Genomic DNA, 26,230 nt, shown 5'->3' with positions numbered 1-26,230 from the left:
GAGAGAGAGAGAGAGAGAAAGAGAGAGAGAAGGAAATTTTCTTCTTCATACTTTTCATGAGGTTGCTGTGAAAAGATAACTTTGTAAGTCTTAATGCACCTATAAAAATAGGAACTGCTTTTGGACTAAACGATTTTCAAAGAAATTTCAGTTCTAAAATCCTATGATTTAAAATTAAAATAATTCTCGTGATAGCCTCCAAATTGCATCCCCAAGATCTGGACCTCCTCTTTTTAGTCCATTTTCCACACAAATGTCCAGATGAATCTTCCTAAAACACATCACTGTTCAGCTCAAAAACATTCAAAATATCACCACCACCCACAAAATAAAATCTGAATGCATAATACTGAAAATTACACTGGATTTGGAGGCAGAGCAACTGGTTTCAAATTCCCCCTCACTACTACATACCACCAATATGATCATAAAAAATCCCTCAACCTTCATAAGATTCAGTTTCATCATCTGTAAACTGAAGGGATTGGATGAGGGAATCCCTGAAGTCCTTACTAGCACTCTACCCATAAGCTTTACTTGCAAAGAACTCTGCTATTTGACCACATCCTAACTTTCCACATGAACCTCTATAACACCACACTGTCAACTATCCACTCCAGATTGGAACTAAACATAGTAAGAACATGTCCTTGAAGGTTATGTGGTAAAACCTTCTCATTTTACAGATGTAAAAAGAGAGACATATGTACATTAAGTGATTTGCTCAGGATCACAGGCACCAGAAGTGGCAAAGCCAGGATTTGAACCTTAAATCTTATGTTGAAATCCAGTACTTCCCCCTCACCATTCCACCACTGGGCCTCCTCATCCTTTGTTGGCTTCATGCCTCTGTTTCTGTGATTTCCCTAGCTTAGAATATCCTCTCTACTCCCTTCTACATCACAAAAACCTTTCCACCATTAAAGCCCAGTTAACATCTTATCTCTTCCCAGTAGTCTTCATGGAGAACTCCTGTGCAATTTGGTTTTCACCCCATCTTTAAACTCCTAAATGCCTTATTTTCACTACCACTCATTTTAGTAGAAGATTATGTATTGTTTTATAGTGCTTTGGTAAGAGGAAGGAGATGTTTCCTGGTTCCCTGAGATTATCTCCAATGGATCCTATATATTTACATCTTGTTTGCACATAGTTGTTTACATGTTGACATGGTAGACAGGAAAAGTTTAAAGCCAATGCATGGAAGGTAAAACAAGGAAGGAAATTCTAGCTTACTGTAAAGAAGAACTTCATAATTACTATAAAATCACAGAATCTCAAAATCAAACGTGTCTTCAGAGTCCTATACCAGAAAAAGAATCCCCTTTACCATATACCCAATATACCCATGTACTCATATCATCTATATTGCCCTTTGTTGGAGAGACATTTTCAGTAATAGGGAGCTGCCTGCTACCAAAGGAAATCCACTTCATTTTTTTGCATAGCCCTAATTGTTAAACCATGTTTCCTTATATTGGTTCTAAATATACCTCTTTGTATCTTCTGCCTGTTGTTCTCAGTTCTTCCCTCTGATACCAAGAAGACCAAGTATAATCCCTCTTCCATGTGAAAACCTTTGGAACATTTGAAGTCAATTATCATATATTTCCCTTCCTTCCTCAGTCCAAATCACTCTCCAAGACTTCTCTTCTCCAGGCTAAACAATGACATTTCAGTAGATCTTCCTATGACATGAACTCAAGGCTTTTCACAATTCTCATTGCCTTCCTTTGGATATTCTCCATTTTATCAATGGCTTTTCTAAAAATGTAGTACTTAAAGGCAATGATATGATCTGCAGAAGGCAGAGTTTTTAATGCTGTCCAAAACAGATGCAGTGTGCTTCTTCATGAGCTAGTGAGTCTTCCTTCCCTGGATTGTTTGAATAAGGGCTGGAAGCCTGTTTGTTAACACGGGGATCTAATGACCTCTGAGGTCCCTTCTGACATTGAAATTCTAAATGATCCTATAATTCAAAATATAATTCTGTGATTTTAACTAAAGTCATAAATAAGAATTAGCATTTTAGCTTCTAAGGTACTGCTTCCCTATTTTAGTTTACATCTAACATAACTACATCAATCTTGTCAATTTAATTATTATTTGCCCATGTGTGGGATCTCTAGATATCAGCTTACCTGACAGCATTAGTAACACATAAACAAGTGTGTATTTTTCCTCCTTGAAAAGTGTAAAGCTATACTGTAATTTCTTCTAATATGATGGACAAAGAAACTAAGCATTCCTAACATCATATATTCAAAATAATCAAGTCATGAAGTTGAAAGCCACATACAAAGCCATTTCATTGGGACTACCAATAAGGCTCTCATTTGTCCTCTTGTATGAGCATGTTGAAAAGCTAATGGAGCCATTCATTGACTTATGTTTGAAGAGATGTCATTCTTGCGCTGGAGACATCTGGGTCATGTGCTGACCTAGTGCTATCAGCTCTTCTGCTACTTTTATGGATGTTGCTTCAGATTTTCCAGGGAAGACTGGACATTCTGAGAGGGCTAATGCCTTTGGCTAGACACATGCCCTGACCTCTTAAGAAGGAATACTACTTAGACATCCATGCTTCTGATTTATTTTCTGACCAGAGCTATCCACAAGGCTAAATGTTCTATAGTAATCAAATGAGAATGGTGATCAGCAGCCTTCTTAGGAATGAAGTTTTAAAACTCCTTTTAAAACATATCAAAACTTCTCTAAGAGATAACTGACTTACTTTGAAGCAGACTACTCCTAAGGAACACTGAGGCATTTATGAAATCCCAATACTACAAGGTTTGGACATCATGGCTCTTTCTATTTGTTTAAAAATGGGGAGGAGGGGAGTTCTAGATTACACAGTGGTTGGAGAACTGGCCCTGGACTCATGAGGGCATGAGTTCAAATCTGGCCCCAGACACTTACTAGCTATGTGACTCTGTGTAAGTCACTTTAACCCTGATTGCCTCCAAAAGAAAAATGGGGATCAGGCATTACAGCAGCCTCTAAACATACATATTTAAAAAAAAACCAGAGTCACCAATGCTCAAGCCATATACTGTTGTCTTCTACTCTAGATCTGAAGTCCTAGCTGGAAAGAGTGTATTGGTCTGCTTCCAATTATTAAGAGACCCTGATGTTCACCAGCAGGCTAAGTAACACATCTGAGATTAAAATCTCTGCACCCCCACCCCAAGAATTCACTGACTTAATCCATTGTCAAAATCAAATTTTAGACCTGCCAGCCAAATCTACTGGATAGTCCCAATGTGTGTGTGTGGAGGCGGGGTTGGTGGTGTGGGAGATTAGAAGTCTCTAAAGTACCTCAGCATTCAATCTTTAAGGCTATTTTTAAAACAAAGACTAGAATTAATGTGAATTATACCCAGAAGAAAATAGGTAACAGCTATCACACTTGTTTTCAGACTAAATAACAGTCTTTCATTTCCAAGGTCATTAATCTATTGTGCTTCAGAGTTCAATGTCTCCTTTAAAATCATAACTCTTATATGGGAAATCAATCTAAGACTCTTGTGGGGACTGGCACTCAGGACTGGCACTACCTGGGCAGGAAAATACATTGAGAGTGACAGTCATTTTATCTTCTTGTAATTCCGTTATCCTCCTGCCAGGGACCAGGGGATATTGCTTCTTTGTCTATTACTGGGCTTGTATCAAAAGTGAGCACGACGAAAATACACAGAGATGGGATTTGAATGAATATGGACAAGGATTCTCTGGGCAGAGGGAATGGGGGAGGTGGAGAGATGATGGAGCCCTATTTCCTTCCACAGACAGGAATAAAATGAAGCCTTTATTTGGATACATAACTTTCCATATTACTCAGCCAGGGGAAAATAATTTTCAACCACACCTTAGCTGCTCTGGCAGCAGAATTAGGGTTTTAAAATTTTCTTTTTGCTGTTGTTTTTCAGTGGTTTTAGTTGTGTCCAGCTCTTCATGACCCCATTTACGATTTTCTTGGCAAAAATACTGGAATGACTTGCCATTTCCTTCTCCAGCTCATTTTACAGATGAAGAAGTAAAACAAACAGGGTTAAATGACTTGCCCAGGGTCACATAGCTAGTAAGTGTCTGAGGCCAGATTTGAACTCAGAAAGATTAGTCTTCCTGATCCCAAGCTCTAGCCACTGTACCACCTGACTGCACCTGAAGTTTTCTAAAAGCTGTTTATTTTAGAAAAAAACTTAGAAGAATCACCATTATAAAGTTTAAGTCTTAGAAGATCCATCAAGAGAAAACAGGACCAATATCTGATCTATGGTACAAGGGGGTGATGGTCGTTGTACTGACCATACTTTGTTCATCTCAAAATTGAGAGAGCACAGGACAGGGCATCCATCGTGCTCAAGATTTACTGAATAATTGATTGATTGGTGGGCATCCTCATAGAATAAGGCAATAAATGGTTATAATACAAGGTCATATGTATGGGATTTTCTACAATGACATCGGGGGGATGATAACAGCATGAACAATATTATCATTGTTCAGAATAATCTTTTGTTACAAAGATTTTTTTAATTGACAAGAGATGCTGAAGTCAGACATTGGAAATGGAACAAGTCTAATGTGAGGCTTGATCATGACAGCTTCAGGATTTTATAAACTCTAACGTGTAGAGCTGTTGTAAATTTGAGGCTTTGTATTCCAGAACTTTAGGAGGTAACTTGCTCTTTTTTCCCCTCTTAAAAAAACATTATTAGTCCAGCTTGAAGCTTTTCCATCAAAAAAGTTATGAGTTTACTGAATGGCATTTTCTTGTTTGTAAAAGAAACTTTAAAAAATGCACATGATGTAACCAGCTATTCTTGAAAATATTCATCTTACGAGGAGCTCTTTATTTTTAAATTTTGATATGAGTATAATTTAGTATTGCCACAACTACCTTAAAGTCATTTTGAGTTCTTGTGGCCATTATGAATTTTTTTGAATGAAGTTTATTTTCCATCTTGTTCAAAATACTACATTTGTAATAGGAAATAGCATCGATCATTTCTACAATAGGAATATAATTCTATTCAGGTACAGAAAAATTGGGAAGAAAGAGAAGTTTTCTTTAGTGTTTCCACCTTTCCCCTTCTTTCTCCTTCCCTTTAAGTTTTTCTTCCATCTAAGTACAGGCACTCAAGATCCACCGACTTATGCTCTTTCCATGTTCTCTTCCATCAAAATCTACTCCATGGAAAAGATTCTATAAAGTCATCATCATTAAGATATGAATACCTAATATGGTCCCCCTCCCAAGGGAATGTGGATTTTATTGGGACATTAAAGCTTTAAAAATGAAGACATAATTATGGAATTTTAATTCCATCAATGATTAGTGAATTTCAGGATGGGAAGACCATTCCATTATCCCTGAAATCATATTAACATAACTGACCACTTATTCTACAAATTGACCCCAAACTAAAAAAATACTATAGCCCCACACTCAAAGAAGAATAACAACAAAAATATGCATAAGTTCCTTAGGGGAAATCTCTAGCTATGTGGCAAATAACATTTACTGCATAATTGCCAAGTGTGAATCACTTTTGTTAGTGTCTGAATATAAACAATGACAATTTTCCCTGCCCTCATAGAGCTTACAGTTTAGTAGGTGAGATATAATGCATATTTTAAGTGCTGTCATTCTGGCATGGGAGATATAGTTTCATGTAAGAGATAATATTGGAGCTAGACATGGAAGTAACTGGTCATATAGAGCTGAGGCAGTAGAAGGAGAAAAAATGATGTTCTAAGGAAAGAGAGTAGCATAAGTTAAGGCAGAGAAGTAGGAAACTATTGAACAGCCTTAGAGAACAGAAAGTAGTTTGAACCATAAGGTCCATGGTGAGAAGTAATGATAGATAAAATGGAAGGTTAGAAATGAATTGTGGGTCACTTCTGGGTGCAGAGCCAAGATGATGGAGTAGAGGAAGTATTCAGCTGAGCTTTCCCAACATTCCCCACCAAACCACTTTAACATAATGTCTCAAATCAAATTCTAGAGTGATGGTGCTAACAAAAGGTCAGGGTAAGACATTTTTCCAGCCCAAGACAACTTAGGAGGTCAGAAAGAGATTTCTCCATGGCAGTAGAGGCTGGCCCAGAGCCCTAATGGATGAGATACCAGTACTGGGACTAGGTGGTAGCAACAAAAGCAGCAGCAGCTTGAGGAGCTCTCAAGCCAGGGAAGGGGATCTGGCAAGTGGTGTGAAAAACATTAGAGGGAATTCCTGTGCTAGCACTGGGCACAGGACCAGACATGATTTGGCAACTCATTTGCCTATACCCACTTCTGGGTCATAGTTCAAAAGTAGAGAAGGGCACTTTTGGTCAAGAGGGAGCAGGAGTCTAGAGGAACAATATTGTTTCTGGCCATAGTGATTCCAGTCCCAAGGCATCAGGGATCCTTCTTGGGTAAGGACTACAGTGCAGACCAAGAAAGCAGTAACCACATTTCTCCCCAGATCAAACCACCTTTGAAGCACCTAAAATGCTCAAACTTCCAGAGCTATCTCTGAAAATATCAATGCAAAAAGTCTGAAGCTTGAGAAAGAGTTCTCTCAAGCTGAGAACAGAGCCAACTATTCCATAAAGTTCAAAATCAAGAAATAGGGTGAAAATGAGCAAACAACAAAAAGAACATGGCCATAAAAAGTGACAGGAAAGAGTAAGAAACAAATTTGGAAGTCAGTACAATGACGTAAAAGTCAAAAGAGCTACAAGAAAAGTCTTAAAGAAAAATGCAAATTGGACACAAGACCAACAAGAATTCCCAGAAGAGCTAAAAAATTATTTTCATAGTCAAGTAAGTTTGGTAGAGGAAAATTAGGTTAAAAAATGAGATCAAAGCAAGAAAATTATGAAAAAAATTAACAGCTTGGTAAATAAGGCACAAAAATGCTGAAGAAAATAATACCTTAAAATGGAATTGGACAAATGGAAAAAGAGATACAAAAGGTTAGTGAATAAAACAATTTCATAAAAATTAGAATTTGGCAAATAAAAACTAACGAGTTTTTGAGAACCCAGAAATAATAAAATAGTCAAAAGACTGAAAAAAAATCAATGAAAACATGAAATACCCTGCTGGAAAAATAACTATCCTGGAAAAGAAATCAAAGAGAAATAATTTTAAAATTATTGGACTGCCTGAAAAATATGACCAAAGAAAGAGGCTAGACATCATATTTTAAGAAATTATCCCCGAAACTGCCCCAACATCCTAGAACCAGAAGGTAAAATAGAGTTTGAAAGAATCTGCTAATCAATATCTGAAAGAAAACCAAAAACGAAAACATCTATGAATATTTACAGCTAAATTCCCAAGTTCCTAGGTCAAAGAGAAAATACTTTAAATAGCCAGAAAGTAACCATTCAAATACTGTGGAGCCATAGTAAAGATCATACAAGATTTAGCAGATACTACATCAAAGGAGCAGAGGACTTGGACTATGATATTCCAGAATGCAAAAGAACTTAGATTACAGCCAAGAATAACCTACCAGAGAAACTGAGTATAATCCTTCCAGGGGAAAAATACATATTTAATGAAATAGAGGACTAACAAGAATTCCTTATAAGAAGATCAGAACTGAATAGAAATGACTTTCAAACACAAGAAAAAGCATAAATGGGAAAAAGTGAAAGAGAAGTTATAAGGGATTCAAATAAGGTTAAGCTGTTTACATTCCTATATAGGAAGATGACATATATAATTTCTAAGAACTATCATTTTTAGGTCAGCTAGAAGTATTCGAAAAGAAACGAGGGCATGGGAATGAGTTGATTATGTTGGGATGATGTAAAAAAATGGATAGGTAAGAAATAGGGATTCTCTGGGAGAAGTGAGAGGAAGAATGGGGAAAATTATTTCACATAAAAGATGCACAAAAGTATCCACATACAGTAGAGGGGAAATTATCTCTCATATAAAAGATCCTTAAGGAAAACTTCTTAGAGTAGTGGGGAAAATGGTAAGGGCAGGCAATGCTTAAACCTCACTCCCATCTAAATTGGTTCAAAGCAGGAAATACACACATACATATACACATATGTACATATGCATATATACATACATATACGTATATATGCATGTCTATATATGTACATGTATATATAAATTGGTAATAGAAATCCATCTTGCCTAACATGGAATTAGAAGGGGAAGGGGGATAAGGGAAAGGTGGGGATGATGAAAGAAAGGTGGGGTGGAATAAAAGAAAGTAGTGGTCAGAAGCAAAACAGGCTTTAGAGGGGAGACAAGATAAAGAGAAGGATAAACAGAAGAAAATAAGATGGAGGAAAATGCACAGTTAATAATCAAAACTGTGAATGTGAATGGGATGAACTCACCTATAAAATAAAAGCGTACCAAAGACTCTTTTAAAAACCAGAATCAAACAATATGTTGTTTACATGAAATACACTTGAAACAGAGACCCTAGCACAGAGTTAAAATAAGAGGCTGGAGTGGAATCTGTTATGTTTCAACTGAAGTAAAAAAGGCAGAGGTAGTAATTGTGATCTCAGACAAAGCAAAAGCAAAACCAGACATAATTAAAAGGGATAAGCAGGGAAACTACATTTTGCTAAAAGATACCATAGACAATGAAGTAATATAAAAAAATTCATAGCAAATTTCTCTGAGAAAGGCCTCATTCCTTAAATACATAGAGAACTGAGGCAATTCATAAAAAATAAGAACCATTCCTCAATTGATAAATGGTCAAAAAATATGAACAAGCAGTCTTCAGAAAAAAAGAAACCAAAACAATTTCTAGTCATATAAAAATGCTTTAAATCACTATTGATTAGAGAAAGGTGAATTGAAACAACTCTGAAGTACCATCTCACACCTATCAGAAATGATAAATGCTGGAGGGGATGAGGGAAAACAGATACATTAATTAACTGTTGGTGAAGTAGTGAAGTGGTCCAATCATTCTGGAAAATAATCTGAAACTATGCCCAAAGAACTATCAAAATGGATTTACCTTTTGATCCAATAATGCCACCATTAGGTCTGTACCCCAAAGAGATTTTTTAAAAGGAAAGGAACCTATATGTACAAAAGTATTTATAGCATTTCTTTTAGTGATGGCAAAGAATTGAAAGTTGAGGAGATGTTAATCAATTGGAGATTGGCTAAATAAGTTGTGGTATATGACTCTGATGGAGTGCTAAAAGAAATTAAGGAGGGGTTCAGAAAACATGGGAAGACCTATGAGCCGATGAAAAGCAAAGTAAGAAGAAGCAAGAGATTATTGTGCACAACAACAGCAACATTGCAACGATGGGCAAGTATGAAAGACTTGGATACTCTGAGCTATACAATGATCGAAGACAAGTTCAAAGGATTTATGATGAAAAAATGTTAGCCATCTCCAGAAAGAGAACTGATGAACTTTGAGTGCAAATTGAAGTATAATTATCTCATTTTTTTGCTTTTTTGTGACATGGCTAATATGGAAATATGTTTTGCATGATTTCAATGTATAATTGATGTGATATTGTTTGCCTTCTTAGTGAGTCTGGGAGTAGTGGGAGGGAACAAAAGAATCTGGAAATAAGTAAATAATAAATTAAGAAAAATAAAAGAACACAACTTAAAAAAAGAATGTCAAAGAAAAAATCACAAAAGATCAATAATTTCATTAAAGAGAATGACAAGAATATGATAACAGTTTAAAATTAGTGGGATACAGCCAAAGCAGTACTTAAGGGAGAATTTTTATCTCTAAATGTGTACATCGATAAAAGAGAGAAAGAGCAGATGAATGGGTTGGGCATGTAACTCAAAAAAAAAAACTAAAAAAAAGTAAATCAAAAATCTTCAGTTAAACACCAAAATGCAAATCTTGCAAATTAAAGGAGAGATTAATAAAACTGAAAGTAATAACAAACAAACATTGAACTAATAAATAAAACCAGGAGCTGGTTTTATGGGGGGAAAATAATAAAATAAGTAAACCATTGGTTAATTAGATTTTAAAAAAGAAAGAAGAAAACAAATAACCAGTATCAAAAATGAAAAGGGTGAATACACTGGCAATGAAGATGAAATTAAAACAATTATTAGAATTTAAAATAACTCAATTTTATGCTCAACTATATGCCAAGAAAACAGAAAATTGAAGTGAAATGGATGAACATTAAAAAAAACATTACTTGCCCAGAATAACAGGAAAAGAAATAGAATACTTATTTAATCTTAGAAAAAAGAAATCCAACAAGCCATCAATGAGCTCCATAAGAAAAAAATCTCCAGGACCAGACGGATTTAGAAGTGAATTCTACCAAACATTTGAAGAACAATTAACTCCAATAATAAGGAAACTTTTGGAAAAATAGTCAAAGCATCCTATCACATTCCTTTTCTGACACAAATAGTAATTTACTACTGTGGATTATCCATCCATCAGTCCATTTATTAGCCAGTGCTAGATGGTTTTGATGATTACTGATTTATAATATAGTTTGAAATCTGCAACTGTTTTTTTATTGATGCACTTGGTGCTTTTCACTTTTTGTTCTTCCAGATGGATTTTGTTATTATTTTTTCTAGCTTTATAAAATAATTTCTGGTAATTTCATTGGTATAGCACTGAATAAGTAGGGGAGAAAAAATAAAAAGTCCCAGTCCTGGGAAAATTGGGACACTAATGCACTGTTGGAGGAGTTGTGAACTTATCCAACCATTTTGGAGAGCAATTTGGAACTACGCCTAAAGGGCTAGAAAACTGTGCATACCCTTTGACCCAGAAATAGTACTACTAGGTCTGTATCTCAAAGACATTTTAAAAAGGTAAAAGGATCTATAGTACAAAAATAGTTATAGTAGCTCTTCTTGTGTTGGCAAAAAATTAGAAATTGAGGGGATGCCCATCAATTGGGGAATGGCTACTCAAGTTCTGGTACATGATTTTGATGGAATACTATTGTGCTATGATGAACAGGATGCTTTCAGAAAAACCTAGAAAGACTCACATGAACTCATGCAAAGTGAAGTGAGCAGAGCCATGTCATCACAACATGACCGACTGTGAATGATTCAGCTATTCTCAGACCCAAGACAAATCCAAAGGACTTATGATAAAAAATGTTATCTACCTTCAAAGAGAGAACTGATGAACTCTGAATGTAGATTGAGTCATACTGTAAAAAAACTTTATTTGTTGTGATTTTGTGTTTTCTTTGGAATATGGCTAATATGGAAATATGTTTTCATATCTTCACATGCATAATCAATACTAACTTACCTTCTCAAGAAAGGAAGGATAGGAGGGAGAGAGAGAATTTCAAGCTCAAAATTTTTAAAACGAATGTTAATATTTTTACATGTAATTGGACAATATTCAATGAAATGAATAAGAAAATTTTAAAAGAAGTTAATTTTGCCAGATGAAATGCAAATTCTCCAAAGGGAGTTAATATTTTAATCATTATCAGTCATGAATATTTGAGCGTGAATGAGTTTTGGTAATTAATTCGTCCTGTGGATCTCTCATTTCCATTTGAGAATAGGATGCAATTGTTGGTTCACTTTTCTCCTTTAGAAGGCTTGTTATGCTTCAGCTCATCTGGTGAAAGGTCCAAACTGTGACTATAGCTCAGGCCAAATTTAGCTCTAATGGGTTTGTAAGTTATTTTGGAATGATGCTATGGCTATGTAGGCAAGTCAGCATGGATGAATTTTTTCACACCTAAAATATAACCACTCTTTTAAAAATCATATACTATATTTATCCCCTGTTGGCAATTGGCATTTCTGACTCATGCTTGGCACTTCATTTATTACAGTACTGTTTCTATACACTTTCTAAGTATGTCCTTGATTTGTTTTTAAGTTTATCATTATGAGTTTTGATCTTCAGGTTTTCACCCATACATATCCACATATATATGCATACATGCATATATACATCCATACCTATATGTTCACATATGCATATGTACTGTCACTTCAGGAAAAATTTTCCAAAAGGAGTGGTATAATCAGTGGAGGGAGAGAAGATAGAACCTCTTCTATATAGCATCTGATGAATTCAATACATTCAAATTCAACACACATGCTTTAGGGACCTGCAATGTGCAAGGCATGGTTAGTCCTCAGGAATATAGAAATCAAAACAGGATGGTTCCTATCTTCATAGGCTTTATATTCTATTGGGGGACAAGAAGGAAGAGAGGGAAAATGTACATGGATAAATATAAAACAAGGTAATGAGTAATTTCTCTCATTCTTCTATAGATTACACTCCAGACTTCTTCTAACATGTCCCAGTTCTTCTTCCTAAAGCATTACTCCAGCTCTGGAATCCACACATTTTAAGTTGTTGTTATTAAGCCTTCATTTTCAAAGAGGACCAATGACATCATCGAGTAATGCTTGTGAAATGGATTTAAGTGAGGCAGAGTTGCACAAAGTCATCAACCTCACTCTCTCCTCCAGAGTCATCATTTCTTCTGCCCTCATTTCTGTCCATACTTATTGCCAACCTCATTTCAACCTGTCAAAATTTTACTCATTGAAATGTCACCTCCTTCATGAAGTCATTCCTGATCTCCACAGTCAAAAGGGAGGACTCCTTGTCCAAATTCCCACTAAAGTTCATTCTGTCCTAACTGAAATTTAGTATACTACTTTATATTATTGTAATTTCTTCTAATTTTATTTACTGAATTAGACTACAAACTCATGAGGAAGCAGAAACAGGAGAGGTAATAAATATTTTTAATTCCCAGGACAAAAGGCACAAAAATCATACTCAAAAATCACATTTTGAGACAAATCCCATTGCAAGAGTAAAAAGAGCGGGGAAGGAAAGGATTGAAAGAAGGAGAAAGAGACAGAGAGACAGGGACAGAGACAGAAAGATAGAGGGATACAGAGACAGAGAGAATCAGAGATAGAAAGAGACAAAGACATAGAGAGAGACAGGAGATAAACAAAGATAGAGACAGTAAAATAGAGAGAAACAGAGGCAGAGAAGGGCTCAAATTAAATCTAATTCCAAGTGTCAAGTCACAGTTCAGCAACATGAAGATAAGCAAAATTAGATCACACAGCAGGGACTACTGAATTCAGCATACTTAATGTGCTATGCTTTCCTCAACCTCTGGCCTCTGTGAGCAGCTGGGGTTTAGGGGTTAGTGCAAACAATCCTCCCTTCATACTTACAAACACACACACACACACACACACACACACACAAACACACACACACACACATGCACACACACCTGACCCAGATAGATTAGCAATAGTTGCTATGGACAACATCGTGTTCATTTGCTACCCTTGAGGGAGTCTATTTGGGCCTATACAATCTGGTAGCATGGCATAAGATGAAGTGTACAACATGTCCACAGGGCTCTTTTCTATGTTGTGCATGGCATACAAAAAGACTCACTTTCTGAAGGAAATGCCTCTGTATAACGTGTTTATTCATATTTTGATGAAATTCAGCAGATAGACCAGAAGCTAATATTATTTTCAAAGAAAATTTCATTTAAATAGATAAAAGCTTTATTTTTAAAAGAGAGAAACAGAACTAATGCATTTTGCTCAGATTTGAACATTTCATTTTCTTTCTTTAAATGCCTAATTTTTAAAATGGCATTTCCAGGAGACAGAAATTCTGACAAAGGAATATCTGCTAGAATAATAAAAAATGATAATGATCATAAATCAACTAAAATATGGACAGCTCATTCAACATGAGGAAAAGGTCTTTATGTCTACAAAGGACTAACTTTGGCCATTATTTTCCTGATCTGATTAAAAAAGGAACTGGGCTATGCACTCCATTCCTAGCCTGGACTAATAATTTTAAATTACCAATCTTTGTCAAGGACTCTCATTAATAAACTCGAGCAGCTTCTTCTTACCTCTAAGATCAAATGTGAACTCTATTTGGCATTTAAAACCTATCTCCACCTGGCCCTAGCCTACCTTTCCAGCCTTATTAAACATCACTCTCTTTTATGTTCCTGATGATCCAAACTGGTCACATTCCTGTTGCTCATGCGTGACAATCAATTTCTCACCTTTGTCAAGTTTTCCTCCTCATTCCTAGAATGCATTCCCACCTCATCTCTGTCTCCTAGAATCACTAGTCCCTTTTAAGATTCATCTCAAGCTCTGCCTTTCCTGATCTCCCCAACTGCTTGTGCCCTCCTCTCACAAATGGCACCACATATATTTTGTATAATCCTGTATATGCACATGTTTATTCCCCTGATAAAATGTAAGTTACCTGAGGGCAAGAACAATCTTTATACCTCCAGTGTGTAGCACTGTGCCTAAACATAGTAGGAGCTTAATAAATGCTTGTTGATTTATGGTGAACCAAACACACAGAATTAAGGAATCACCAAATTGAAAGGGATCTCAGCATTCTAGTCCAATTTGTGCCTGAGCAAAAATTCTCATTACAGTACATTTGATACTGACATAATTTAATTATTACACTAACCACCTTGTGTTTCAAATGTGATTCAGATGGTAATTGAGTCTAAGAAAGGTTAAGTTATGTGCCCAAGGTCACACCTACAGCCATCAGTCATCCAGTCTTTTTTCAAAGACTTCTGGTGAAGGGGAAGGTACTATCTAATGAGGCAGGATATTCCAATTTTGGATGGATCTCATGATTAAAAAGTTATTTTCTTATACCAAGACTAACCTATTTTTTTTTTGTAATTTTTACCCAATACTCCTAGTTAATCCTTCTGGAGCCAAACAGAATAAGTTTAACTACTCCTTTAACCACACAGAAGTCTTTCAAATATTGAAGACAGCTAATATGTCCCCTTTAAATCTTCTCTTCTTCAGGTTAAAGGTCCATAGTTCTTTCAACCAAACCTTAGATGATATTCTAGTAAGACTATCCTCCATCTTGTTTGCGCTCCTCTGGACATTGTCCATTTTGTCATAATCTTTCCTAAAATATTGTCCCCATAACTAAGAACAATATCCCAGAAGTGGTGTAATCAGAATAAAATATAGAAGTATTATCATCTCCTTAGTCCAGGAGAATAAGCCTCTCTTAATGCAGCCTCAGATTACATTAACTTTTTTTGACTGTCATATAGCCCATACTGAGTTTGCAACCTGATTACACCCCGAGATCTCTTTTAGACAGAATATTATCATGTCATACCTTCCCATATTGGACTTGCAAAAAATTTTAAAGCCCAAATAAAGGATTTTATGTTTGTCCTTATTAACTACAATTTTGTTAAATTCAGACTAATATTCTAATCTGACAAGATGTTTTTGGATCATGACATTTGTAACCCAATGTATAAAATACCCCTCTTAGTCTTATGTCATCTGTAAATTTTAAGAGTATGTTGTATATGCCCTTACTCAGGCCAAAGAAAAACTTAACTCTATGCAACTCAATAAACATTTTTAAGTTGTCTATTCTGTGCGTAGTACTGTTAGGTAATGAGGATCCAAAGAGCAAAATGAAACAATATCTCCTATCCATGAACTTACATTCCACTGGGAGGTAGGGTGGGATATGTTATGTAACTAAATGCATGACAATTGGAATAGGGAGAGAGCACTAAAGTATTTCTGAACAAAATATGTGGAATAGAAATTTTACTAATTTGAAAGATTATGCTTAAAATAAATCGTAATAGGAAAAATATTCATATATTTTTTCTTTTAGCCATTGAACTATAATGTATGGAATCCTAGAAAGAAAGAGTGGAAATGGGAAACCATGCTTAAGTCCACTAAATTGCTTAGAAATAGCATTTCTTCCATGACTAAGGGCCACCTTTGACTTTTTCCTTTCTTTCAAATACCTTAAACATGACCACATCTCAACCCTTTATTCATCATCATCATTATGTTACCATCATCATCATCATCATCAGATTTCTTAACTATTTTATAATGCTCATGATTTTGTTCTAGTGAGGTGAGAGTTGCAAAGTAAAGAGGTATGAACGATCCTCATATTATAATGGTAGAGCATGGAACCTTGAGTTAGGAGACTCAGGTTTCTATTACCAGTATGTGGCCTCGTGCAACTCAGCAACTCTATTAAATGAAGAGAACTCTATGTGTGTACATGTGTATGTGTGTGCATGTATGTGTGTGCATTGCATTTGTGCACACATGCAGATGTGTGTATGTGTGCACACATGTGTGTGTATTTATACAGGCCATATAGCATAGGGATGAAGACCTGTTGCAAGAGTCGAGTAGACCTAGATTCAAAATCTTTTTCTGACAGTTACTAACTACATTACAGGGGACAAGTTACTGGAGATATATGTCCTTCAGGGATTTCCCTAGCACCTCTTCCCTAAACCATAGAGCTACACAATCTTTGAGTTGTTCTCAAGTCATCAAATAGCATTTGTTAGGAATCTACTATATGTCAGGCACTGTGCTAAGCACTAGGGATACAAAGAAAGGCAAGGAACACAAACAACTGCGTGCAAACAAGATAGACAAAGAATAAATTGGAGATAACACCAAAAAGAAAGCACTAGTGTTAAAGGACTTGGAAAATTCCTCTGTTGTGTGCTTTAGTTTTGCGATATAATGTACTATAAATACTATGTAATATACTATAAAAACCACTTCTATGTGGCTTCCTTGATTTTATAGTTTCTCTCTTCCTCTTCAGTGCAGTCTAAATCATTTCCCTTGCCTGTCAATGTGAATCTTTTATTACCCCCGTGTTATTTTATTTAATTGTTTTTTCCACTGTATCTGACTCATCTCCAGTTCATTTTAGAGATGATGAAACTGAGGGAAACAGGGTTAAATCACTTGCCAAGGAGCACACAGCTAGTAAGTGTCTAAGGCCAGATTTGTACTCAGGTCTTCCTGACTCCCAGCCCAGCACTCTATCTACTGTGCCACCTCGCTGCTCTTAGTATCTCCTACTGATATTCATCTACCATTACATCTACAACTAATTAGAAATATTAAATCTCATCTTAGATCATAGATTATAGCATCAGATTTTGATCTGGAGGGGATCTCAAAGCTCATAACAAACTCAGAAAGCTTAAGGCACTTGCCCAAGATCATATTGGCAGGGATTCAAAACCTCCTGATCCAACTTAAAAGGCAATGCTCTTTTCACTGCAACTCAACTGCTTCTGTACTTACTTGTCTCTTCTCTTGTTCTTATCAAAAGGCATATTAGTACTTCCTCAGTTTCCTCATCTGTAAAATGTAGGGGCTGGGCTAGATAACCAATAAGGTTTCTTCTAGCTCTGAATCTATGGTCTTATTCATCCTATTACCTAGCACAAAGCATTGTTTTGTGTGTTTTAGAAACATAAAGCCCTAAAGAAATTAAAGCTATTACTATTAGTGGTACCACCATAGCCAACATCATTGTTGTTATTTTTAATGTTTTTCTCTTCATTCTGGATAAGATAATGGTCTTCAGGCACACTTCTCACCCCACCCCCCATCCTTTTATGTGATCGTGTATGGCATTCTCTCCTACATAGTGACTAGACCAACTTGCTCCCTATTTCTTACTGTTTTTATGATGTGTCAGAAAATGACTTTGAGGTAGCTTATGACCTCTTGAGCCAAATAGAAGAGACTCATGTCTATGCAATATTCAGGATTTCCCATAGCACTGGATCCCCTGCTTCCTAAAATATATAGTTTCCTAGCTTTCTACCAACAATTAATTTTGTATCATGAGCTCAATGGGCAGTAATTTATTGTATGTCCTATTGTTGGTACTCAAAACATACTGATATTATGATTGACCACCTGCCAAAAGAAAAAGTACTATTGAGAGATATTTAGTAGAGATTCTGATTTTTCACTCTTTAAAACATTTTCACTGCCTTTTTTAAAACATAGAAGCAAGAAAAGCCATTACATTACAATGTTCAGAAAGGTAGTAAGTCTTAGTTGAGAAGGCAACTCACCATGACAACAAGTCATCCAGATTTACCATACTATAATTTCCTTGGTCACTGTGACACTAATTCAGACATTCAAGGGATTCATACCAAGTAGATGCTAATCAGATGTTTATATAAAGAGGTGATTCCAAAGATGATCGGTCTTTGGTTGTGTCTACTCAGGGCCCATTAGTAAATGCAGAACCATGGAATTTAAATTTATGATTTGAGCAATAAAGTCAACAAGCTTTGAAAATGGGGAAAATATCTTATAAGCCACTCTGAATATGACTAAAAAAGTTCTGAATAGTCTTTAAATTGAATTCTGAAGGGGCAGCCAGGTGGTGCAGTGGATAGAGCACTGGCCACAGGGTCAGGAGAAACTGAGGTCAAATCCAGTCTCTTGACACTTGCTGGCTGTGTGACCCTGGACAAGTTACTTAACCCCAATTGCCTCACACAAAAAAGAAATTTTGAGTAAACATACACAAATTATTGTAGAAAATAGATTATTTTAGTGACAATAACTGATCTGAAGTAGATCAAGCAATTTTATAGAGTGGGGCTACTCCTCCTTCTCCTTTTCCTCCCACTTTTACTCTTCTTCCTACCCCTACCCTTCCTCTTTCTTCCACTGCTTCTCTTCTTCTTTCCTCCTCTTACATAGCTCAACAACCCTATAAATTAAGTAGTATAAATATTATTATCATTATTTCATTAATGTGGAAACTATGACCAGGTGACATGGTCTCATAAATCCCTACCTTTCATCAAAACACATCTCAGCTTCTGTGACTGACAAGGAGTTACTTGATTCCCCTAGCATTCTTTCTCAAGAAATCGGTTTGTATTACTTTATGTATATTTCACATTTACTTATTTTTAAACATGTCATATTCTCCCATCAGAAATGTATGCTCTTTGAAGACAGGAATTACTGTTCTTATTGCTTTTGTAATTCGTTGCCTTTCACATAAAATGTGTTTGATAAATATTTGTTGAATTGACTTGATCTTCTTTCACAATTCTTTGTAGAAAGCATTGCATCATTTGGCAGATCTCCTGCCTGGCCGCTACTCCTTAATTTACCCTCTTAGGGGGAGGGAGAGAGGATTGCAGCCATATGATTCTAAGACTTATTTACCCTTAGCACCAATTCAAAGTAATTGGAGGCTACAGTTGTTCTTTTTTTCCAGGGAAGAGGAAAGACCCCTTGAGGTAGCAAAGGAAGAGAAGAAAAACAGAGAAGTTTAGCTTAACTCTAGCTGTGCATTATTTATATTCATGGTTTATTCCTGTTTATAATCTCAAAGATTAAGAAATGAGTTAGCTACCTCTGCTATTCATTCATTCTAGGTGAACAAAATATGTTGAAAAGAAATAAACCAGGTATTCAGAAGCTGTTTGGCTTTCTCATTGGGACGTAGGGATAATTTCTACACTAATTTTCTGGATGACTGAAAGTGGTAGGGGTATGGAGTTATCACAGAACAGGGTAGGGGAAACATTTATTTAGTTTGAGAAAAACATATGTGACAAGCTAGGAGAAAAAGTCTCCATACGTAGCAGGATTATTTGAGGTTCCCTGATCAATCTCACTTGTGGAAAAGTCATCTGTTACTTGACCCATTCCCATATTGAATGTTATCATTTTGAGTTCTAGGATAATCCAGAGGGTTCTTTGTGTATTCCCACATTAGTCACTGAAATTCCAACATACGTATAGTATAAACTAGGCTTAGAATCTCTTCCCAATTAATCAAATATTATTTATTTAATAAACCAGACAAACCTCCTTTCCTAATAGTGATTATATCTTATTTAAATTTATAAGGTCCTAGTATTAAAATTCAAGTTATTGAAACACAATTTGTTAACAATGAAATTAAAATAAAGATATATAGATGATTATAGCAAAAGTTGTAACTGTGATGAAGGTAATAGCCAATTACCACAAATCTTCACTGAAAGTTCAGATAACTTTTCTTAGCTTTGGAGAACACAATCCCTCACCAGTTAGCTCATTCAGGAAAGCAAGCAAAGTCTCTTCTCAAGAAACCTCTTCATTTTCTTTGCCAGATAAAGGCTACAATAATTTCATTAAAATATTTCTCTGTCTCCTTTCTCTCTCTTTTTTTCTAGCCTCTTTCCAGCTATGACAGGAAAACAATCTCTTCGACTTCTCCGAAGCCCTGAATCTTAATAGGTTTTCTTCAGAGTCACTACTCATAAAATTTTCTTTGTTTCTCCATAAAAATAACAGTTAAGAGAGTTCAAACAAGAAAGAAGTTTTCCTTCACCTTCTTTTTCTCTCTCTTTTCCAGTTTGTCTCCTAGATTCAAATTAAATTCACACAAACACACACACGCATGCACCACCACCACCAACAACAAAAATCCCATAAAGTGAATTAGAATTGTTAAGTCCTAGTTTGTCTGCATTTAAGAGGACAGTACAGTTTCCATAGCTTTGGTAGGATTGGCTTCTGAGGCAGTATTTGTGTTCTGATTTGTAGAGCATGAATTATTAGAAAGAATTTCCTTATATCAAGCACAAAATTGCCACTCTTCAGCTTCCTCTTATTCATCCTAATTCTGCCCCGTGGGACTAAAAACATTGCCTAGGTGTCTCTTCTACACAACAGCCCTTCAAACACTTGAAGATAGTTTTCATGTCCTGCCCTTCTCAAGTCTTCTATTCTCCAGACTAAACATCCATAGTTATTTTAGCATTATATGCCACGAGTTTGAGGTCCTTCGTTCTCCTAATTACCTTCCTTTCAATGCCTTTCAACACTTTTTAACACCATCTTATCAATATCCCTCCTAAAATATGATAGCCATAACCATACACATCATCCAAAAGCAAAGAAGAAAATGTAGCAGAATTTTCCTGATAGATTTAAAATGAATTATAAATATCATGAAAGGTTCCAAAAGTGCAAGATGCTTCAATTCATCAAATAAGTTAGGAGAAGAAAAAGTCAACCTGGGCCATCAATGTCTGCATGAATAAGTATTTGATATTGATCTTTTTGCCCTCAAGAAGTTGTTAAGACATTCTGAATTAAGTGCAACGCTCATGAAAAGCTCCTTCAGTCCACTAATTATTTAACAAATTTCTGAAAGCAAATTCATTCTTTGCTGAAGCTACCATTTTGTTCTGCCCTGACTCTATAGGTAGAAGTGTCATGTAGGGTGGTAATGGCTCTCCTTGCATTCTCTCATTTTGCCACCACAGAACATTGGGAAAAAAGAAAATTTTACTATTAGTAGATTCTGCTAAGTTACTTAATCTGGAAGTAGTCATTAGTAAACAGTACGATTAATAAACATATATGAATAGTACCATTGAAAACTGATTTTTTCTTCATAAGTTAAAAATTTTAACCAAAATAAAGAATGTAAATAAGAAATGGGATGTTTATAGATCTCATGTTAGCTTCCTCTGGAAAATGCTCTACAAATCAAGCTAATTAAACAAGTGCTTGCTTTGTCAAAACTTGGATTTTTTTCTCTTTTTCTACCCACTATGAAATGTGTGTGTAGTTGGATGCATTCAGAAGTGTAGAATTCATAGAAGCAATGGATTTGGCATCCATATTCAGGTTTGCTAATAATAAAGCCAGTCACAAACTTCAACAAAGCTATGCAATTGAATTGCTAATGAGTGAAAGTGAAGTACTCTGAATGAATGAATACAGAATATCCAGGGTATTCTGGTTTTCTTTTTTTTTTTTAATAATGTTAAACATTTTCTGCCTCTGCTTTATGTTAAAATCTTTCAAAATAAAAAAGCAACCCTTTGAAACATGTCATTTTAAACTGAGATCCATGTCAGAAGAAAAGTTCCTGGACCAAGTAAATAAAAACCAAGCCAAAATTGCCACAATGTCTCTATGTCTCTAACTTAAATCCATGCCTTTCCAGTTGTAATAATGGACAACTCTTTGGAATTTATACCTAACAGAAAATGAAATTATTTACTTTATTGAGAAAGACAAATTTTAAAGAATGTGTGAACTTTATAGCTCTATGACTATCTTAACTACAGAATTTCAGAGGAAGGCCAAGGAATCTACAGAGAAACAAAATAACTAAATCTGGTCATTGTTAAACCTAGAAATTTTAGAGACACAAAAGTGTGGAGGGGGAGGTACTCTGTTTGGGGTTCTATAGTTACTTGGAAATTAGATTTTAGAAACTATTTTGGTTGGTATAGCCATTTAGTCTCTACAAATTCAAAATGCTTGTGAGGATTCCAGTGTGTTTTTGTGATTTAGATGCTCATCTTTCCACCATTACCACATTCTTATTTCTTTTTTAAATCTAGAAAATACAGAAATGCTTCCTGACATATTTCTAAAAAATTGTCATCAAAATCAAATGAGAGTTTTCAGAAATATCCAGGAAGAGTCAATTCTGAGCTATTCATGACTGGTTCATTAAGAGTTTAAAACACCACCAATAAGAAAGGCTACCATGTGGTACCAACCCTACTCAGGAAAATTTTCCTAGTTAGAAGCCCTGAAAGGCATCTACTATTTAAGAAGACTTCCAAAACATTCATCATAAAATTAAAAAGACCTTACCTTTAAAATTAGGTCTGATTCTTGCATCATATCCTGATGTCCTCCCCATTAATTTGTCCAAGAAATCTGAAGGAGACATGGACTGTGAGGGGGGTTTACCAGATCTAGAATCATGGTCTTTGCAGAAAGCTGCCCTAAACAGATAATTAGCTCAATTAGTAATGAGTCTATTCTTGATGTTAGAAAAGCACATTGAATACATATTATTTGGGGGGAGGATTTCTCCAGTTTTAGGCAAAAATACTTGATGCATTACAAATACTCAAATAGGAAAGTTCAAACTTTTTCTAGCAACATTTGAACTTGAATATACTCTAAAGCTGCAAACTAAATATACTCTAAAGCTGTTGATGCAAAACATCAACATTCCCAAAGATCTCAAACTTCAGCTATCAGAAAGTGAAGATGACAAGTTTATATGGTTCACACTATGGTTCCTGCTGTTCATATAGTAGGTATTGTCACGTAGAGTATTTCATTAAACCCTCATGACAATGCTGACTTTTGCATCATGCTCTTCTGTTCACACCATTTTCCAGGAAACTAAAGCTTATAAGTGTTCAAGCATGTCAGCCCTAAATGGAAAAACTCATTTCATATTAGTGAAAATTGTTGTACATAACCAGAAAACACTGAAACAAATCTCTCACCTACTTATTTCTCAATTATTAATTTCCTTTCTAGCTACGTATCATTAGTCATTTTCAAAGCAATCAATATCTAAAAGGTACCATCTTAATGGGATTTAAATTCCATTGAAAACTATGTCAGCAATGAGCATATCATGCAATCCTGTTTTTTGTGTATCAACTCTTCTTTATATCTAGACACTTAAATTAGGGGTTCTCAATTGAAGTTTTTTTTTAAAAGTTGGTTCATTCATTGTGTCTTTGAAATAATAATAAAGTACAAATTTGACTGAAAAATTATCAAACTACCATTCCCTCATTAAAAATAATTAAGTGTTCATGAAATGAATAGATTTGGTTTTAAGGGAGATGAATCCTATCACAAACTATATTGAAAAACTGGACTCCAGCAATTCTTTCCTAAAGTATGCATTTTATTTTCTGTGTACTTTTATAGTACTTTTCATTAACTCTTGTTAAGCCTGCCAATTCACAAAAAAAACCCACATTATTTTCAGTTTTTCAAACAAGTGGTATAAATGCTAGGATAAGATTGTGACCATTTAATAGGTTTAAAATTGTTATAATGCAATCATATAGAAACATATATAGGTGTGTATGTTGAATCAAATAGTTGATGACGATGTTAAAATCTAGCCTAACCCCCACCCCCTTCATTTGTAGTGAGAAGTGTAACCCTAATGAAGGCATAGTAGGTTGTGCAAGTACGCATGGTGTTATTGCTACGCTCTTGCCTTCGATTCCATGAACATTGGATACAAAAGCCTTCATATTGAATGAAAATGAAATGAAAAATACTGCACTTTGTAGTGTAAGCATTCTTTACCTATAAACTTACCCTCAACCCCACCATCTTTCTTACCATCATGTTCTGGATGACTTTTTCACTTACTGGGAATAACCTGACACATTGATGTTCCACTTGTTTTGACAACTTGTAAATGATGTAGTAATTATAAGCAAGTAAGTAATAACACCCCTGTTATTATCATCATATATATTTCCCCTTTGTGCAGAAAATGTATATATATATATATATATATATATATATATATATATATATATCCAATATTAATGGTTCTATCTTTAAATAATTAATCTCATAATTATATCTGGAAGAAAAAAAAGTAGAATGGACTGGAAGGAGGTAAGAGATCTTTTCCCTTTGTTTCAGGTTTCAAGAAAAATTCCTGAATAGTGCTTCTCATAAGTGAGCTTGAGACTGTTGAGATATTATAGGGACCCCAGATTGTCTGGGGATTGGTGAGGGGGAATCCCTTTTCCTTTGTTAACTACAACAGTCATCTTTAGTCAATGGATTAAATCATTTTTCTAACTTGAAAAATTCATTTGGGCATCCTTCTAAACAACTTCCAACAAAACAGGAAAGGAAAAAGAATACATTTGTAGATGGCAAATTAAAACAGTATGAAACTGAGACTACCTTAATATTATATTTGTGTGTGCTGAAATTCAATGAATAAGAAGATACATCTTAAAAACTTGGTTTTTTGGTATTTTGCCAAAAAAAGAAGCTCCTTAAATGAACAAAAGCAATCTAACTCCCCCCATACAATTAAAATGAGATGGGTTCAGATAATGCAAAAGATTTATGAGGCATTTTCCCTTCTATTCAGTTCCATGTCTTTTAGTAAATATTAGCATGCAAAGTCGTATCACCTACCTGAAGTGGTTTGTCTCTAAGAAAAATGCAAACAAGGCTGTCAAAATGTTCACTAGCTGCCGGTTCATTCCTGTTTCCTGTGAAGATTGTGGAAAATATCCCAGAAATGATGCCAGAAAGAAGCTAGGAGAAAGTACCTTTTATTGTCCAGATTCAAAATCTGTCAATAATCTAATTTCCTTGAGAATCAAAAAAAGATGTGGATTTGTATAGTTTGGGGAGAAAAAATAAAAAGTGCCAGTCCTGGGAATCATGGTCAGGTCAAACCGAGGCTCACTACCATCAGCCGACAAAAGAGAGAAAAAACATCAGAACTGGTGAATCCCCCAACTGCTTTTCACTAAATAATAAAAACGCTGCTACCTTAAGCGCATCACCATGCAAAAGAGAATGGTGACAATGCCATGCTGGAAGTCTGGCTGCTGAAGCTTTGATTTTATTCTCTTTTCTATTTGGTAAAATCCTGCCCCTAAAAAAAATCTTCTCTTTATGAAGGGAGTTGTAAATGAAGGGAAAGAAGGGGCAGTGTGTTTTGGGGTGGGGTAAGTGGGGAAATTGGTAAGCTCCTGTGCAGGAATGAGAGCGATAGAAAGAGACAGGGACGTGATCTTACCCAGCCTATAAATTTCAGCACTTGGACAGCTCCAAGCTCTGTAGTGCGCATGTTTCCTTGTTCAGCCTTGTTGGGGCGGGGGACAGGGAGAAACATTTAACAGAGAACGTGACTGGAGTCCAGACCCGGGCAAAGAGTGGTCCTACAGCAAGCAATGGGTGTGCTGAATGGGTCCTTTGACAAAAAGGGGAGAATAGACATTGAAGAGAGAATAGATGAGGGAAATTATTTAGGTTCATAGGAATATGAGTCTGGGGGCTATAGACAGAGTGGGATTTGAGATAAAATATAAATGAAAAATAAATGAAGAGAATGGGGGAAGGGATATAAGGACATTTTAAGTATGAAGGAATGAATCTGGAGTTCTTGAAGTTTAAGAAGGAGAGTTGGGGTTTTCACTCACATAGTGAAAAGGGACTGAGGTTGTGGGAGAAAATAGTGTTTTGGATGCAAGTAAAGGGAACAAGGTGAGCACAGCTTTAAAAATTTTCCATTCAGACATGGTCCAGGGGATCCATACATTAATTTAAATTCCATTTTTATCTCTATAGTATTGCAACAATCCTTCCCCCTGTTCAACCTCTTGTTTTCAGAGGGAACTCGGTCCTTCTAAGATGTGCAAGATATCCCTTGAAATCCCTCTTCTAACTGAACTCCATCCCTACCATACTCACAGTAGAGTCTTTTTTTTTTTAACAGGAACTCAGATTCTTTGGTGATGCTTTTTACTACTTCACTAATTTATATGACAGAACAAAATACCAGAAGGGGGCAGT

General features: G+C 35.5%; 1 protein-coding gene across 4 annotated transcripts in view; it reads right to left on the bottom strand.

Moving 5' to 3' along the window:
* The window catches only part of GLRA2 (glycine receptor alpha 2), a 323,103-nt gene extending 297,921 nt beyond the window's left edge, over positions 1–25,182 (bottom strand). For 2 of the 4 annotated variants that reach the window (XM_036745489.1, XM_036745490.1), the window contains exons 1-2: positions 24,842–25,182; positions 22,508–22,641 (exon numbers count right to left, since the gene is read on the bottom strand). In XM_036745489.1, coding sequence (XP_036601384.1) covers positions 22,508–22,641; positions 24,842–24,909 — 202 coding nt within the window. In that variant the 5' untranslated portion in view covers positions 24,910–25,182. Of the gene's footprint in view, positions 1–22,507; positions 22,642–24,841 lie in introns of those variants that run through there. The other 2 variants (XM_036745491.1, XM_036745492.1) reach the window with 1 other exon arrangement.
* Positions 25,183–26,230: the final 1,048 nt, after the last annotated feature.

The sequence above is a fragment of the Trichosurus vulpecula genome, chromosome 2 (genome assembly GCF_011100635.1).
Source record: "Trichosurus vulpecula isolate mTriVul1 chromosome 2, mTriVul1.pri, whole genome shotgun sequence".
In the NCBI taxonomy this organism is placed as follows: Eukaryota; Metazoa; Chordata; class Mammalia; order Diprotodontia; family Phalangeridae; genus Trichosurus; species Trichosurus vulpecula.
Note: the sequence above shows the minus strand (reverse complement) of the source record. Positions and strands in the feature narration are given on the sequence as shown.